This window comes from Prenolepis imparis, unplaced genomic scaffold (assembly GCF_030444845.1).
Source record: "Prenolepis imparis isolate NDT839.2.m4 unplaced genomic scaffold, iyPreImpa1.0 SCAF_7, whole genome shotgun sequence".
NCBI classification, from domain to species: Eukaryota; Metazoa; Arthropoda; class Insecta; order Hymenoptera; family Formicidae; genus Prenolepis; species Prenolepis imparis.
The window spans coordinates 3,139,233-3,158,635 of NW_028141165.1; the positions used below are offsets into that span (position 1 = coordinate 3,139,233).

The 19,403-nt window shown below is 44.6% G+C and overlaps 1 protein-coding gene across 5 annotated transcripts in view; it reads right to left on the reverse strand.

Annotated features, from left to right (window-relative positions):
• Nucleotides 1–19,403, reverse strand: part of LOC145938838 (pseudouridylate synthase RPUSD2) — a 123,186-nt gene that overhangs the window by 37,293 nt on the left and 66,490 nt on the right. For 4 of the 5 annotated variants that reach the window (XM_083042642.1, XM_083042640.1, XM_083042641.1 and 1 more), the window contains one exon: nt 5,276–5,380. In XM_083042642.1, coding sequence (XP_082898768.1) covers nt 5,276–5,380 — 105 coding nt within the window. Of the gene's footprint in view, nt 1–5,275; nt 5,381–12,886; nt 13,076–19,403 lie in introns of those variants that run through there. The other variant, XM_083042643.1, reaches the window with a different exon arrangement.

Here is a 19,403-nt window from a genome sequence, read left to right on the forward strand (position 1 = left end):
TTGGCTGCATTCGTGCTATTTATTTATTTTCGACATTGAAACTGTTTCGTAAAGAATGCATTTTATTTATACACTCTTTAATTTCTGTACTGGGCCGTATTTTTCTCACTTCGTTGACTATTCTTGTCAGAGCTTCATAGCGTAAATATTGTGATAATTAGGATGCTTCACAGCATATAATGCGGGTTCTTTTTTATATGCCTCTATAAGAGAAACTATTTGTTCTTTATTCCACATTTTTATTAAAATATTAATATTCTGTCAAACGATTTTGACATATCATATCAACAGTGAAGATTGCATTGAATGAAACATTTCCGAAACGCTGATTGGTGCATGCAAGGAAACGAGCACGAAATAATGCACCGTAGCAAACATAGAAATCATACAAGCTAGACTTTCGCACTCAATGCATCGAAGTGTCTGGCATGCACAAGTGCAAGCACAGCAGCGTACAAACTAGCGTACAGCTAATTATACAGAAAAACCTACATCGTGTGACGCCGGCATAAGCGCTCGTTTTCCCAAGGTGAGGCCTCGTTCTCGCACAAAGGAATAATTTTAATTTCAGATCGTTAATTAAAATTAATAAACGACATCCGGCGCGGCCGGACGGGACGGCCGCGCCTTTCTCGTTCGAAACAACCGGCGCATTACATTAATGGATCCTAATATTCCTGTACGCGACACGTTTTAATTAACGCGGATAATAATTAGTCGAAATCGCGGGTGCATCGGACCGAAAGTAAATCGGATTACACGGAACGTTGCACGTTGAATTTTCGATCGGCGCGGCCGATATCGCCCCGATACAGCCGGTGGTAGGTATCGATAGATGTCGATGGGGGAAAGACTTCTCTTGCGGGCTTACGTGTTCATCAATGATTATCGCGAGCCAGCGCGAACGTTGCCGACCGGCAGAAATGTAATTAAGGCCGCCGCAGAGTCGCGAGCGATGGAAAATCTCTCGCATATATGTTGGAGGGAGATCCATGCGAGGGACAATATCGATCGATAAATCGAATTACGTTTGTATTAGCGCGCGCTATTATTACTACACGCGATACATCTAATTTTCAGATTTTTTTTCCTCTACTCTAATAAAGAAAAAAAAAATTAATCAACTCACGCGTATCATCTTTCGCTCTCCGATTTTTAACCCACCGCAAATAGAGTTTCGGCGAAACGTGATACGCCGCATAATGTACAGAGAACTGCATCGCGCTCGCGTTTTTGCATCGATGCATCGATGCATCGACGTCGCGCGTATATTACTAGTTAATTGTAATTTGCAATAATGACCGGCTATTTTAACCTCGCGAGAGCGAGACAACGGATATTAAATGGAAACATTTGTGAAAATTAATATGTATATTTATGCGTCGATATACGTATATGTATGTATATACATATGTTGTTATTTAGGAGGGAGGCAACAAACAGCTTGTTTCAAGAGTGCCGCTAATTGCGTGCGTTTCAATGAAAACGCATTTCATAATTGACGATAACTCCAAGTAATCAATTACCGTGTAATTGATTACGCGTGAAAAATATTCATCATTCTGTGGGATAAAAAGTTACAGACGAAATCCGGCAACGAAAAAAAAAATCAAACGTAAAGTACGATAGAGGAAGAATATAGAACAATATAATTTCTGAGAGGAAATGGATGTCCCTGGCCGCGTCTAATGAAACGATCAATCATACGCGATATCGAACGATGAGGAATAGCTACATAGTTATTTACGATCGAAATCATGCGTTACGGAAATTTCCATCGCGACAACAGACGTAATAGATTCACCCGCGACGTTAACATTTCATTATATCGACAGTCAGTCGCTTTTGATCCGACGACAGTTCGCGCGTGTTTATTCGGCTCGTGTGCTTTGAAAAAAAAAAATCCGGAACAAAAAACAATAAAACAATCCAACTTCGACTCGGTCGAGTACCTCGTTAACCGTAACGAGGCTGCTCGAAATTTTTGCTTAAATAATTAACGCTTCCGTTACGTATTGTTTGCGATCTCGGGTGAAAACGTTAGTCATCATCGTCGGCAACCGCGAACGAGGCCGACGTCGACAACGATAACGACGACGACGTCGACGACGTCGACGACGAGGAAACACGAGACCCTCCAGAGTCACAAAGAGCGCAGAGATACGAGAAGGGCGAGAAGCGTGCGAGAAGCGAAGTGGCGAGAAGAAGAAGAAAGGGAGAAGACAGATGGAAAGGGGATAAAAACTACCCTCTCGGTTTAAGTCTTTCGCGCGACGATATATCCTCATCCGCACGAATTTTCGCGCCACTCGGCTCGCTCTCTGGACTTTCGGCTGTATCGACCGGCCCTAAAACATCCCTCCCTTTCACTCTCCAGCCTCGAACGACCCCCTTCGCTCTCTCCCCCGCTCTGTCTCTCCGAGTCTGAATCCACCTCCGTCCGCGAGTTATAGCGACGGTCTCTCTTGCTCCTGGGGTACGATCGACCGCGTTGCTTTCATCGTCTGAGGGTTTCCTCGAAGTCCTGAAGCCCGTTCACTCTCTGTCTTTGTCTCTCTCTCTCTCTCTCCCCAGCCCTCAGGCTCTCAGGCTCTCTGTCTCTCTTTCGTTTCCGCTCGCAATGTGCCATTTAAGGCTCATGCTTCGCCGATTCTCCGGCCTGCATTCGTGGCCTTTGATAGGACGCAATCCTCACTCAAGTACGAGTCGCGACAGATATATTTATATTAGCGGAATTTATGCGGCCAGGAGAGAGAGAGAGAGAGAGAGAGAGAATGTGTGTGTGTCCTGTGAAACGTCGACGGAACGTGCGCTGTAACATCGAATGTGGAGACGCGTAGGACGGAATGCGCACGTAGGAAGACAAAGAGAGACATGCCAGAGGCGACCCGCGTGCGCGTGCATTCCGATTTCGGACATGGCGAATTCTGCCGCGTGTAATGCAACGCATTATGACCGTACCTCGTCCGTAAATAGGGCGCAACGCGGTCAAAGTCGATCTTACGCCCGCGATAAGATTAACAGCCGTGGTAAAGTAACGAGCGGCCTAATCATCATCATCAGCTTTATCAAGAGAGAGAGAGAGAGAGAGAGAGAAAGAGAGAGGAAGAGAGAAAGAAAGGCACCGGCGACAATATTTCGAGCGACTCGCACCGCGGCTTGTCATCACCTGTGTGCGTATCCATCCCCGCGTATCTATAATTTATTACGACGCATGCTGTGACACGAGGAAAGCCTTCGGCGAGATAAATTACTTTTGCGCGGTATAACGTATCGCCTCTGCCTCTCTCGCCCGAGGGAATGTTTCTTTCGAGCCGCGCGAGAAATCTCGCGGGCCAACAGGAGAGAGAGAGACGGAGGGTCGCATATCCGAGGGAGTAAATCCGCGACGTCGGATAGCAGGGCGGATACACGACTTGGGGCGTAATGTACTTTCTCGGGTCACGCCGTCGTTGCAGGTTGCAAAAAGAGTAACGAGACGGGAGAATGTGTGCGCACCACTTCGCCCTCTTCAACCCCCTTCGCCCCCTTTCGCGAAAGCACACATTACGCAGCAGACACCATCGTCTCGAATCTCTGGCACGGTTTGTCGCCGCCTGTTGCTGCCTGTTCAAAGCGACGATTGTTTCATCGGAATCGAAGAGAGACTTCATTGCGTTCGATTGGGAAAAAAAAGAAAAAAGGAGACATGCATTGTGCCTTCCTTGTAGACAACTCTCTCGTTTTCTTCCTCCTCTCATCGTGTATCTCGCGTCCATCGATTTTATTTCTCCGCGAACTTACACAAGTTTATTTTCCAGCAGAATTAATAATTGCCGCGGGGAAATATATATATTTTTTAGATGCGCGCGTTAAAATGCAGGGAAAAACGACGCTCCAAGTGCGAACTTAAACGCGCGCGTAGCTTCGGGTTTACTTAGATCAATGGCGGATTAACGGAGCCATTGCTCGACCAGAGTAGTCGCTCGAGGCTTCCAAGCGTTGCCTCGGGCAATTAATTTCCTGGCTATCTTAGCTTAACTCCAAGCGAACTGTAAACTATTGCTGCTCGGGAACGGGAGGATAAGGAAAAAAATAAGAACGAAAAAAGAGATAAGTACTGGACGATAATCGCGGATTAATCGCGGGAAAATTATTGGTAGAGCTATGCGGATCTCTTTCGCGTGATACGTCGCGAATAAATTAATTTCGAGTATTTTTATCCGTGATGTGTTTCTGCCTATTATATAGCCAGTCAATCAACCACCTTCCTCGTACAAATATATACGCATTAATACAAACAAATACAACGAAGCAATCGCCATTCTACGAAGATAATCTCTCTTTACAAGGAAAAAAAGGAAGAAAAGACGGAGAACGATTGCATAAGCCTGTCGGCGAATCTGCGCGTCAGCTGACGCTGATTCCGATGAGTAGATCTGAGATTACAAAGAATCCTTTTTATACCAAGGACGGGTTAACCTCATCCGCGGAGACCATCGGCGCGCAACGTCGTTAACTCTCGTAATCAGCGCGAGGGTAAACGTCAAAGGCCGATGGCAACAGTGACGTCGACAACTCGGGTATCTCAAAGCGCGGCACCCCGGCTCGCCGCCTCTCGGCAACGTTTATTTCGTTAATGAGCGACCGCGCGCGCCCAGCAGATTAATGAGGCTGTGCCTCGCGGCTGACGACGTCGAATATATCGACGAAAACGACGAGGAGGCACAGATAGATAGTAGGCGGGTCTCGTACACACACATCCTCACATACACACATACACACATATACACATGCACACATGTATACGGTAATCTGCTAACTCTCTCCCACGCCGCTGGCCGGCTCTCCACATGAATTACGAGGGCACGAAAATGGACGCCGAATCGGAGTAGATAGGTATGTACATGCCGGTGCTATCCGGTTATAACCGCGTTAATTGCGTTAACTATCCTAGATAATAGGGAATACGCACACGCAATAATGATGGGAGGAATATCGGATGCTGTCAGATCGAAAGCAGCTGTAAACGCGTGAATTCCGAAAGTCGGTTTCGCACACGAAACGAAGATCACTCGATCTTGATCTTTCTCTCCTTGAACTAATATCAAGTTCCCGAAGAGGTTTTTGAAGACACCGGAATAACTCGTAACTCGATAGTGTCCTTGAAGAACGCGAGGGAGGCGTTTCTCATCCCTTAATTTCAACGCAACCGCCTCTCTCTGTACTTGACTGCACCGAGTAATCTATTAAATGGCTCGTCAAACACAGTGTGCGCAAACAAGGTTACGCTTACCTTCTTCAGATCCTTGCTGGCGTCGGCGTCTTCGGCTTTTCGCTTCTCGGTGATCTTCGGCGCTGGTACCGCGACTGTCGCCTCCCGCAAGGGCTTCAACTCGACCTGCAACAAGAACAAACTCGTCGTTATTTTGTGTATCTTGCGCTCGTGATAGGGGGACGCCGCTAAAACGGCGCGCTAAATCCAACACGTCCTTAAATATCGTCCGGACAGCAACACGTCCACGTAAGATAAATCGCAATGGATTTAACGGGACGTCAGGAATGTCCATGGGACACAATGGACACGCGGACAAGGCATCATCGGCCATTCGTGCGTTCGAATGTTATCGCGCGAGCGGGCACGCGCCAAAAGCTTCGGGTGCACATCGATTTATGGTAATTCGGTTAACTCGTCTCTATTTTACGGGGCGCGTTTACGTTCTACATACTAATCCAGCGTTAATGGGACGAGTAAATACAGTGAGCGGTCCCCTAGAGAGAGTCCAGAGAGAGCTTGATTTGGCGCTTGATAATTCGACACTGCTATACACCCCCTTTCCGCCTCCCTCTCTCTCGCCCCTCCTTCCTCTCGCGTCGCGATAATTATTCGATTCGCGAAAGTGGGGACAGGCGGGACGAACGACGGGACAATCAATCGGCCGATCGGAAATTTACATCAAATCTTAATCGAGTATTACATATTGACGCAAACGTAAACGCCTTCTCAAGCTTTGCTCGATGCGCGCGAAAGAGAGAGAGTCAGATGCCTAATTAAGTAGCCGTTCTGTGTTCCCCTTGCTTACGTTAGAAGCGTATATAATTTAGTCTCGGTAATTAAATTAAACGACGAACGTGAGGTGCGCTCCGCTTTCAGCGCTCCACTTTCCTACGCTTTCTGCATTCAAAACGAAACAAGGCTAATACTCGGGGCGAGGAAAGAAATGGGGAAACAAAAAGATCGTACGTAGGTAATTGCAGAAAGTGCAGTTAAAACGAGGAGACTTATGGGGGAGTACGTGGAAGAATTCTAGAATCCGCGAAACCTGAGAGTAACCCTTTCTTCCCCCCCGTCGCCTTCCGCCCTCCAAAGTGTAGATGCAGTTCAACTGAGGGTTAATACAATTATGCAATCGCATGTCTCGCCATTTGCATGAGGAATTAACGGGATTACGTCGCACGTCCAATTAGCCATTCGTAATGCTGTCACCGAGATTACGAGACTCTACGATTCCAAACAAGAGGAGCAACGGCGAAAGAGATTCCTCTGGAGGAGGCTATGAAGAAGCAACGACAAAAAATTCGAGAAAATGCACGTATGCGATTCGAATATAGTGAGCATCGGAGATTCGAGGAAGAGATTCCAACATTACTCTCTCTCTATCTCTCGTCGCGACGTCATTGATATTTCACGCGAGCCTAATCCCGCGAAATTCGTCGCAAACGTCGGCATCAATCAGTCCGACCGACAAATGGCGGCGCGATTCGAGCAATTCACACTGATGAAACGAATTACGTCCGCATGGTCGACGCGTGGAATCGAGGATCGAGAGACCGATCGGACGCACGGGTGCCGTTTCGCAAACGGATTGCCGCAAATTCGCTGCGAATGAGGCCTTAGGGTCGCTAGGGTCGCCCCTGACAATGCCCTTGCCTGCATTGCGGCTCTTTCTCCACCCTGGGCAATATCCTTCCACCATAACGCCCACCGGAAATGTCTTGAGAAAAGGACCGAGCAAATTTATATATATGTACGATAAGAGACCTATACGGCGATATCCCCGAGCGATCCCGATATCATGAAGTGCGTATTCCGTACCTGAGGGTATCGAAAAAATAAAGAAGAAAATAAAAGACGGACGCCTTGAGAGACGGAAGTAATTTATGTTCCGATACTCTTTCGCGTTTTCGCTCTTTGCCCGCGGAATTGGTTTAGAATCCTCGCCGCGATTCGTCTCCCTTAAAATAGCCGAAAACGCGGCAAACAAGACCCAAGAGATCCAGCTTCCACGCTACGTGACTGCGCCGCATCCCATTTGTGTGTGCGTGTGTGTGTGTTTATGTGTACAAATACATGGTAGCAGGTTGAAAACTTTCCTCTCCGTATGAGACGGAAAGGATGACGAATAACTGCTCGACGTCGCGCCACCAAGTAGTTTCTCCCTTCCGTTGGGCTCGGCAAAGCCGCTATTATTACGTCACATTATAACGATAAATTCCCCCTTCAGCCGATCCGATTTTCGTTCGACGAAAATTCACCACAGACAGACGCCCGCGCTTAAATTCACGCAAAGATATTCATCGCGGAAAATTGATTTCCGCCAAGTCTCGCGAAAAACGCTTCCTCGATTATATAATAACGATGTAACGAGAAGCTGGGCTGTATCGTCGCTATATATTCATTCGACTCGTCTCTCTCCCGAGAAGAAGAAGACGAGATAAAGCGAGCGTCGTCGTTTTCCTCGCGATACGAATTTATGAATAAACCTAGTCGGCGACAAAAGGGGACGAAAGCGTCGCGTCTCCCGGTTCTTCCGGAGGAAAACGGGACGCCCCGTTTTGCAGAGGGAGAGATTCATCCATCACCGACGATATAATTGAGAAAGCAGATCGCCTCCATTCCAGGATTTACATTTTAGCCGTCGCGGCCGGGACTCAATCTAGCCGTTTATCCGCGCGTCCCGCGACCGGACGAACAGAGGGAAAGGGGGAAGAGAACAGGGGGGGTAATACACTTCCGAGTCATTAGCGGGAGTCCCCGGCTTTTGTCCATCCACCGCACCGGCGATGCCACCAATTTTTCATCAATTTCCGCAGCCGCCATTTCGCGTCGTACTAAATTGCTGCGCTTATCGGCTTATATCTCTGCGCGATCTATAAAAACGAAAGAGCGCGATATTTTTTTCGACATCGAGGATTCGCGATTGCGCTAATGACACTGCCGTATTAAATTAAACGCCATATGAATATTCAGCAGCTCTCGTGCAAGCGGCTCTTGTCACAAGAAAGCGCGTTGCCTCTATATCTAGTTGACTTTCGAAAGATCGTCAAAGAAAAAAAAATCTGTAGCGTTTCCGCTGGATCGAAGAAAAAAAACGACTGGTGATAAGATTTGCTTGTGTTGCACTTAATTAACAAAGATGGAGATTGTTTTCTATCGGAATGACCGCGCGCTACTTTGATCACCCTTGAATGAAACCGTCACCCAGAAACCTGTCTTTCACCGCCGCCTTGACCGAGTACGACTCTTTGATGTACAATTCTACTTCGATCCGATTAATCCAGATGCGAATAAACCGCACGATCGACGTTTAATCGGCAATTATATCGCTCTGGTTAGCACCGCTTAGTACCGGTTCGTTAGTGTTTAATGCGTTATTAACGTGTCTCGATATATAATGTAATTTTCAGATTGACGTTTCCAGCGTTCAATGACGAAGATCGCGCGGAATTGGGAAACAAGCTCTGTCGACACGTTTCGGAATGATTGAACGGCAATGGATCGTATCATTAACGACATGAATGCATCCTCCGTTAATATCAATATGCATATTTCAAGGTATACGCATACGAGCGCTTTAATGATTCGTGACGCTGTAACTGTTGATTGATTCGTCGCTCATCGTCGAACAAATTCGCGATCGAAACGTCGTTGCGGATCGTCGGATGTGTAAATATAATATATACAAAAACAATATTAATTTTTACATTGTAACCATGAAACTTCGCGCGAAAAGAGTCGGGGCACAATTTTTCAGCGGCGCGAAAAAAAAAAGATATTTGTGTCCGAGTATCATCGAGCCGCGTTAATTAATAGTCGCTGCGGGTAAAACGACTGTCCCATCGACAACGACGCAGCAATAATTGCCACTGGCCTGACAACGATTTATCATTTACCGCTACGTCGCACTCTCTATATAACCGACCAATCGTTAATCTTTATCAGAAAGAAGCTGAACACCGCGAAAGCTACACATACAACACAATAATATTAAAGGAATATAAATGTTAATGTCGAGATAGATCGATACGTGTAAAAACATTGGTGTTTAGAGGTGCGAGGGAAATATATGCAGAAAGATTGCAAAATCGTAACGAATGTCGGGCACATATTTACGATTAAAATATAAAATTAAAATATACGGCAAAATATAATATATATATGTACAAGCGGGGATGTAAAAGGTATCTCGGGTAGAAAACGGGAGCAAATTTATATCCGGACGCGAAGAACTCGCGCGAAGAGGCAATTATCCTCGTGTTCCCGTGCGGCGACATTAGATTAAACGCGACACAGCACGACGAGAGAAAAGGCCGCGCGCGTAATACACGCTTGTCCTTGCAACCCAGTCTTATCCTCCAAATCCGGGAGAGTAATTCGAGGCAAAGCGAGCGTGGGAGCCGACAACTAGCGAGTGTGGAAGCATTATAGTCGCGACTTCGTTAAGCCCGGGATACCTCATTTTCTAATGGACGCGGGCCGTTCTTCTCTCTCCACCCGATAGTTAAATACTGCCGCAAAAGCGCGTTAAAGCGCTGCTCCTGTAGGCGCGTTTCGCGATTAGACCAGCGAAGCTTTTCCCGGCGATTACATTCGCGAGGTGTTACCTGCGTTTCATCCGTGGACCCTTTGATCAATTTGGAGCCGGTTACGCTGGGGTGGAAAAGCGAATTGAAACGAAAGAGCCATTGGGACTTTGCAAACATCTTACTCTTCATTTTATTTTCATCGATCAGGGAATTGATCGCAGAACTCGTGGATCAATTTGCAATTACTCGTTAGACGAGCGATTAAGCAAAGCGGTAATAAAAATAGTTTTGTTTAAAGTATCTCTTATATATTATTTCATATATATACATCTTTACTTCTAAGAAAATCTATAATAACATTGTAATAAATTATCCAGAACGTGCGTTTATATTCCCTCGAAAATTCCCTCGCTGTAACTACAAGAAACTTACAATTTGTCTAGTGGCACGCGATCATTTACAGCCGCCATTTACGGTTCATCGAATTGTCGTCGCGGCAATTACAACCCACCAAGACCACGCAGTTACAGTTCTGTGTTTGATTATCCCGTGTAATTTACCGTGAAAACTACGGCCTGAAATATTAATGCGCGTATATGAGAGAGAGAAAATTACGCGCGAAAGCGGCAACGCGCGGAGACTCATTGTTCTTTTATTATACATATACATACGTATTTTGATCATCGCCGTGATATTTTGTCGCGTGTAAAACGTCTTTGTTCCTACAAGCAAAATTCACGCTTCGGCGTCTGACAAAGTAAAGCAAAGTCTTTCGTCGCAAGGTATATAAATTAACATCTCTCTCGTACAGGAAATAATTCAAAGCAAAATTTTCGTTAAAATATACAGCGTTAAGTAAAAGACATTATCATCTTCGCGTAATAATATCCTACGTCTTACGCCTTTCAAAGTATATTTAACGCTCGTTAAATTTTAAAGTAAACATCACTTTTCGAGATATTTTCCGCGACTGCGCGAAAAGAATTGATTCGCAAAATCACGAGTGACAAACGACGTGACGTCGCGCTGTAAAATATGCGAATACTTTTTATTCGCCCGCGATATATAAGTCTCTCTCTCTCTCTTCGGGACAGTTTGACCTTTCGCGAACGGCGAGTCGCCATTACGGGATATAAAACTGTTTTATCAATACGAACAAACATGTCGAGAGAGAGAGAGAGAGAGAGAGAGAGAGAGAGAGAGAGAGAGAGAGAGAGAGAGAGAGAGAGAGAGAGAGAAGGGGAAAAAAACGTCGCCTCCGCTGTCGCGTCCTTCCATTACCAGTACATGGCGACGAGAGACGCAATCTGCAAGTCAGCGCTAATTTATTCTCATCCCGCGGACGACTTCTGACGGGATATCGCCGACGAAAACTGAGACTCGACATCCGTGATGCGACTCCTCCGTCAAATCGCGTACGAAGTTTCAGCGCGCATCTAATAGTTTCCGGGAAGAGAGAGAGTATATGCGCGCTCAAAGTGACAAACTAAATTCCGCAAAGCGATATAATCACCGCGCTTTACGTTTCGAAATGTATCGCGCGATGTTCGCGAATTCGAATCGAGTCGACATGTACGCTAAATGCGCACACAAGACGAGCAAAACTTTCCTAACACGATCAATAAGTTAAATTGCGATCGGTCATGGAAGCAGATTGCGAACGAATGCGTATATCCTGGTCTCTCGTGGGATTTGTTCAGCTATATATACAAAATATATATGTGTATATATATATATATATTTTTTTTTTTAAGCGTAACGTTTTAATATGCAGTTGACGAATCGAGGATGCGGTTTAGAATCATCGGTTTGATTACAAAAAGAGCCGTTTTTTTGCAAATATATGCATATATTTTCGCGGCATTAGAAACGTTTCTTGGCTTAAGCCATCTTTTATGAGCACCGGCTCATAAAGTATGCAGAAACAAAAATGTTGGTAGCGTAATACTTGGCTATCATAAATATTTCGCAAACAGCCGAAGGATCCTCTCTTCGAGTGGCTTTAGAGAATCGTCCACGTGCATAAAGTACGTCGATATAACAGTCGCGTTGCATCAGGAGGCCAAAAGATACAAAGATGATATATCTTCACATCTGGTGCAGGCTAACTTATTCAACCGTTCTCTCGCCCTTCCTCCTCCCGGAATACATTTCGCGAAGTTTCTCGCAACGAGAGAATTCTCAATTTTACATAGCGCCAAAATATAATAATTGCATGTACATAAAATTTGTAATCTTGAAAAAATTTTACATCCGAAACCGCTTCTGCAATTCGTTTTTCTTCTTTTGACGGAAAATCGGCATTTTGTATCGTCTGCGCATTGTTTAAACGCCTCTATCGATTCCCGGTTTATAATAGCCAACACATGTCGGCGCTCATATACGTCCCGGATCGAACAAGATGTTAAACTTCGCGTGTCTTCGCGCAATCAGACATTTCCACTTCAATGCGAGTCGACGATACGTGAGAAAGTTTGTTGTAACTGCGCGAGCCATTACGGTAAAAATCATTTATCCTTCCACGAGATGGACGATAAAAGGCGGAAACATTTTTGCTCGAGTAACGCACGACGCGCGATAAATCGTGCGTAATAGGATCGGGATAAATTCCAAGAGAGAGAGGGAAAGAAAAAGAGAGAAAGAGAAGCGTGCGAGGATAAAGAAGAAATTTGCACTAGGCGACACACACACACACACACGTTATAAGAGCGAGCATAATCGCGACTTTAATTAAATTATACTGGAATAAAAAAAAGTGTGACGCGGGACGTAATGAAGGCGCGACACGCAACACCCTGATTAGCGGGTAACACACCCTTCTTGGAAACACCATCCCTTAACGCACGAAACATGTAGGACGAGAAAAGAAGCACAATTGGTCGCATAAATTTTTCCATCGACGTCAAATTTATCGACGACAAAAAAAAAGAAGACGAAATGACAGAGGTCCCTCCCAACGTAAATGAAATGTAGACAACAACGCGACGAGTGTATAGTCGTCGGACATCAGCCGCAATGACATACGCGGCAAAAAAAAGCGACAGGCGAAAACAACAAAGTTAATTGAAATGCGAATAACAAGAAAAAAAGTGACACGAACCGGGAGAGGATGGAACGATCGGGCGACACGCGATGTCCTTTTGATCGGTCTCTGCACTCTCCTTTCGCGCACCCCTGTATCTCTCTCTCTCTCTCTGGCGAGAAGGACGACGAGAGGGCGGGATGGCAAAGAAGGGTTGGATTGCGTGTCAATATCATGTATATTCCGCGGCATGCACGATTCGTACAATCGTCCTGGACATACACGCCTAGCCCAGAAGCCACGGGATTAAAGTGGAAGTAGAAATTATTAACCGTAGAAAATATTAATCGCTAATCTCGATTTCTCCAACAATTAATGTACAATATGTATCGCGAGCCTTAATTCGGAAAAGGAAAAAAATGTGCGCTTGAAATACATATTACTCGGATATATGCAACTAGGTTCTCCAGCTGCATCGGAGCTCGAAACGTTTTTACGGGACGCGCAAAGTAACTTGCGCGCGAAGAAATCATTCCTCGTCGTTATTTCCAGAACGTAATGCAACGGGTCATATAGTACATCAACGTACATATAAATTTAGTATCGCGCAATATCCGGAAACGCGTATTCTCGCGGCTCGCCCTGCATCAGCTGCTGAAATATCACGTCGACGTCGGAATAATTTCCCATTTTTGCATGTCCCCCGAGCTCTTATTTTTAACAAAACTCACCGCGGCACAGCGGCGTCCCTTCACATTTCCTCGACTTCCATTCCGCGCGGAACATATTTCTCGTATTCGCTATGCACGCTGCCTCGCCGCTCGATCTTGCTCTCCCAAGAGCACTGTGAGACAGGCACGCTTGTACGACCAATGAAAAACCGAGAGTACGAAATAAAAGAACGAGAAAATTCTTTTGTAAATAAAAAAAAAATGCCTCGCGTTATTACAAAAAAAATACAATATATAGATTCCTTTTTTTTTTTTTTTTTTAATTCCTGTATACCTGACTCTTTTTCGACCCGATAGTTGAAAAGAAGGGAGGATTCCTCGAGAAACGGGCAATCACCATCGGCACCTTCTGTCCGCGTAAGCGACTGATAAGAGGGAGGAGGGAGAGGAAGGGTGCATTTCATCTCTCAAGGATGGCTACTATGAGGTGACGGGGCCGCGCGGTGCACTCAACGTCGACCGTTCTCGTGAATGTTCGAGGAGTGAAACGCCGGTGCATTAATTAACGTCGTCGGGAGGTAGATAGGTATGCACGCCGACGTTAACCGCCGTGCACCCAGAATAACGAGGACGCCGGGCGGGCGCTTGTTCCTGTGTGTCGGACGTTCCGGGATCGACCAGAGTGTGCGGTCAAGTAATATGCATTTAATTCAATATCTCGCGGAGAGTTAGTTACAACGATCAATCACCGCGCCGATGTCCGTGTAACTCGAGAGAGAGGGGGAGGAAACCTGAATACCGAATCCCGAATCGGCGTCATTACTCGTCCCGTTGAACTTCGGTCGTCGACCGACCGAAAAAGCGACCGCTAGCCCTGTCAAAGGATCTGTCATTAACGGCAAATACAATTAGGACTGTTTTACGACAAAATATTACGCTCCCGATGTAACATCGGATCCCTCTTTTCTTCTCCACCCTCCGTTCCTCATTTATTTTCCCTCTTCTTGTCTTCTCGCCTCGCGGAGATGAGCACACCGCGGGGAGAGAACGAGACGCTTTAATTAATTTCCTCGTCCCGACGCGGTTTGCACGCAAGAGAGCGACGCGCGTCCCGCTGGATGCTGTGGCGTTTTTATTCATAAAAAGAAGAAGAGAGATTGAGAAGGATAGCCGCGATCTTTGCGAATAGAGCGAGTATAAAGTCGGAGGTCGACGGTAAACGGTATAAGCGCGAGGGAGTCGCGGAAAAAAGACCAAGGGGAGAGGAAAAACCGTTCAAGACCGGCAATTAAAAACTTTCGCAATATCAGTTCTCTGCGTGCTCCACGCGGTCACGAGTGCCCTCACCTATATTTTTCACGGATATATATCGCGACTGCGTTCGCGACTGGGCGAGCCTTTCGCGAGAAGCTGTACATGTACGTTTTTATCAATTGGGCCAACCGTTCTATATAGACGCGCGTCTTCGACGTGACTTCTATGCGGTATAACTCCTTCAAAACTACGGCATTGAAAAAAAAAGAGAAAAATATATATATAAATAACGTCCTGCTTCGGTGACGCTAATTAACGTCGATTACGTGTAGAAGAGAGGGGACATGGTATTTTCAAGTAAGTTGAAAGTTGGCGCTGTCGTGTCTGTCATTAGCGACGTAATGAATGTTTAATTATAACTGCAAATTATGTGGAGATATCTAGACTAGAATATATCTCTTGTCCTTCGCGGTTATTACGTCTCTCTCTCCCCTTCCCTCCCCACGTATTCACCTCGCAGACAGGAAGAAGAATTACGCGCAAGCACGCATATCATACTCCTCTTTCTCACTCTCTGTCTCTCTTTCTCTTTCGTCTTTACGTGCCGCGGTGTATATTAGTCATGTCTCCTCGGCGCGCGCAATTGCAGTTGCTGAAAATTTTTTTTTTCATCCTGCCCTCATTCTCGCGAGTAACAGACTCTCGCGACCGCGACTCGTGACTTATCGTCATCCACCCCCTTCCTTTCCTGTAGAAGAATGGGGCGAGTTTTATTTCCCCGGCGATAGTTCAAGTCTCGCCTGCTTCTGCAATGTCTAAAGTCGAAATACGAGAAAAACTTTCTCCCTCGATACTATAACGATGGTCGCATCGCGAATCAGCTGATCCAATCTCGATAATCACGAGACTCTTACGTGTGTTGTTGGTGAATTAATTTTATCAATCTTATCATCGGAACTCTTTAACATCGAGAGAAAGAGAGAGAGAGAATGTTAATCGTTACTGAAACAATATAAGATCTACCACCTAACAATGGTAGTTAAGCCTCGCAAGTTTCGCAGCTTCGGGAACTTCATTATGCACCGTCTGACTGAAGTTTTAATAGCTGTTACTACTTTGCTACGTTTGCCGCTGTAATTTAGTAGGTTTATTGTTCCGCGCGCGTTCCATAAAGTAGCATACTTAAGTACTTCGTTTTACCATTGCGCACATTTCGTAATTAAACCTCCGGCGGTTTGTACTAATTAAAAACTTTAAATGTGCCGCCCTTCGCATCGCACAATTATTTTTCGAACTATCATATACATTCGCACGCGTGCGCGCAAGCAGTATGTAAAGTTTGTTGTTGGTTAAGCAGACTGTAAATTCAAAGAGAGATCGCCTTACAAATTTCAAAACGTTGTAAAATACTTACCCGCGTGTACGACATTATAATTTTTACACTCGAAATAACGTATCAATTTTCTATTTGAAGAAAACTTCTCTAAAAAATAATCGCGCACGCGTTTAAGAAATTTCTAATTAATTTTTCCTCTTAAAAAAGAACTATTTTAAATTGCAATGTTTCTTTAACAATTCGTGTTTCCGACGACTTTTTATCAGCTTCTTATCGCGGCGACGATGCATTTCGAAGGACAGCAACGAGCCTCAAGGCGGCGTGAAAGAATGTTCCCGGCTCGCGCGAGAAATTCGCGTGGAGTATATTTTTTCGCGTGATAACCGCGAAATATCACGACCAACCTGTGCTCAGAAACTCGGGCCGTTCTCTTTCCCGAAAGTATATATTCGATAATGCACCCGGAAGGCGAACTCGCCCGAACTCGGCGAGCCGCGGCCGTGAGGATGCACAACGCTTCTGTGTGTGTATCGTGTGTGTATTGTGCTCATACACGGTGTCCGTGAATCTCGAGAGATCGAATCTGTACATCGGATTAACTTTCTTTCAAGCGAGCTCTCTCTCCCTCTTCCATCTTTTTCAAAATAAAAAACTTTCATAAATAACTAACTTAATTTTTGTATTTGTTTCTTCACTTTGTCGGCTGCAAGATCTTGCGGTCGATCGATTTCTCATGTACACCTAGTGTGTGTGCACAAAGTCAGAAACTACGGGCGGGCGCCGTCGTTTCGACCTGGCTGCAGTATAACCGATCCGCGAGTAACGAAACTCAAACAAAACCGACCCCGGGCTGCACGTCGCGGTAGGTGATTTCGATCGACCTCGCCTAAGAATTTCGTGAGCTCGGCCATGAGGCCGCTCCCGAAACGCTCGCGATAATATTGCAGGATAAAGCGATAAGGAATCGCGGAAACGCGGCTCCGCACAGATTAGGGGGAACCCCGGGTCTTTTGTAAATTAGACAGACAGAAGGGGGGGGAGGGAGTGGAAGGACGCGAGACCGCGATAATCTCGATCATAAATATCGTACTTCGCGACGAGGTTCTCGTACGAGGTTGCGCGCGCGAGAAGGTTATCGACCTGCGGAATCATAATCTCAGAAAGTGAACGGGGGCTGTTTTACGCGTACGTGAGGGACGAAGGAAGGACTGGAGGAAGGGTCCCTTACAAAGGAAAGTAATCACGTTGATGCTTTCATGAAATTATATAGGCACTCCAGAGTCTATATATACAGAGTAGTTGGGAGTAACTGATCTCTCGTGTATCTTTAAACGTGGATGTGAATAACTGATTAAACTGCCATAACGTAAAATGCAATTTGATGTAATACCGACGTGTCCTCTTTGAACGAGAATCCACCGAAAGTACGATGGAACTTACTTATTCATCTACATATCTTCGAGATACTCAGAGCGGATAAATAATTACCAGACTCGGGTTATATTGTAATTAAAAAGAATAGAAGCGTGACAAAGTACCCGGGCGTAGAATGAAAAGCAAATTCGTGCTTAACTTTAATTCGCACTTAAATCTGCCTCGAGTCTAGCCGCGAATCGGGAAAGATTAGAATGGAGCAAGGAGCACTAAAATTCAACTTCGCAAACTATATGAAGGGAACTAGAGAGCAAGAGGCGAGTTACAACGAGCAGGAGTGGCTTTACGCACAACGAGCGATCGATAAAAGGCTCTGTTGTTGAAAGCAAACAACAGCAATCTTCCTAAGATGTTTTCGAACCGGTTATTAAAGTACGTAAAAGAGACTTGTAGAAAAGTGGAGAGTAGAATCTCTTGTTAAAAAACTCTCTCTCTTTCTCTCTCTCGGTCTTTCTGTAAATGATGCATTTTGTAAAATATATGTATTTTAAATTTGATTGAAACTATATAAATAAATCCGCATATAGAGAGAGAATTTATACGTAGCTTATATCATAACAGAGTCGCGGATCAAAAACCACGTTAACTCGACTCGACTGCTCTCGTCAGCGATTTGCATAAAACGGAGCGAATGTTAGCGAATGTATGCGCTTCCGCTGCGCACATCTTGCCAGGCCGGGAAAATCCCAAATTGGCTTTAGCGCGGGCAAGAGAAAGAGAGGGAGAGAGAGAAAGAGAGAAAACGAGAACGTTGCTGCTGCTGATAAAAAGGTACGACTGCTTAGACACGAGGGTCTACGAGGCCACGTCGGTGAGAAACTAAAACGCGCGAAAGAAAGGCTGAATTTATATTGTTTGTTCGACCGCGAGTAAATTAGATCCTCTTTTTTTCTCCCGTAATAAGTACAACCCGTCCGTCCGTCTAACTCTTCTCTCACTTTGCGAGAGCGCAAGAGCGTTTGCTAGTAGCTAATATCCGGCGCGTTTCTTTGTTGGACCCGCGCTTAATTTCCTCTCCGCCTGTCTGCGGTTTGTACCATGATACAACTCGCGCTATTCCGTCGCCAGATTCTGACCGAAGGGAGAAATGGAGGACGCGAGATAACGCCGATAATGGTGAAGGACATGTTGGAAAAACTAACCATCTATTAATCTTTAGCGAATCTGCTTCACGCTTCTTTTTGTAACATTATCTCACATCTATATATAACTCATTTATATTAAGTTAGTTTAGAAACATTTCGATATGTGAGATATTTCGATATTTTTTAAAATATAAGTAATATTGTGAAAGCTACGATTTCAAAAACGCTGACATTTATTGGAGCAATTTTTTATTACGACTACGAATAGATAAAATTGAGGGCAAAATGTTATAGAGAATATCAAAAGTGGTTCCACGAAGATTATATAATAATCTTCATATATGCAAAAAATCAGATTTCATGTGCTCTTGTGTTTAGATAACTTTATTCATTCATATGATGGTATATTTAATAAATTAATATTAATTTATAGAATACACACGAGCCATAATTTATTTAAATTTATAGTATATTTAATTTCATAGTTTTTTATATTTTGAAAAAATATATTATTTTAATATTATGCAAAAGTTTTTCCTCCGAGTATTTAGATTTCTCTTAATGTAATGAAAAGAGAGAGCAATTTATATTCATGAATATCAAGCGATTTTATTCTCGACTGTTTATATTTTTTATACGATTTCTTTCTCTTGTAAATATAAAATATGAATTAAAGTACCTATTTATATGTTTGTTTGTAAAACATTAAAATTCTTAAATTAATCAATTAATAGAACATTATTATGTCTTATTATTATTATTATTAACTTTTTATGTCAGTCGAGATGTTTCTAAATTTCCTTAATAATACGTTT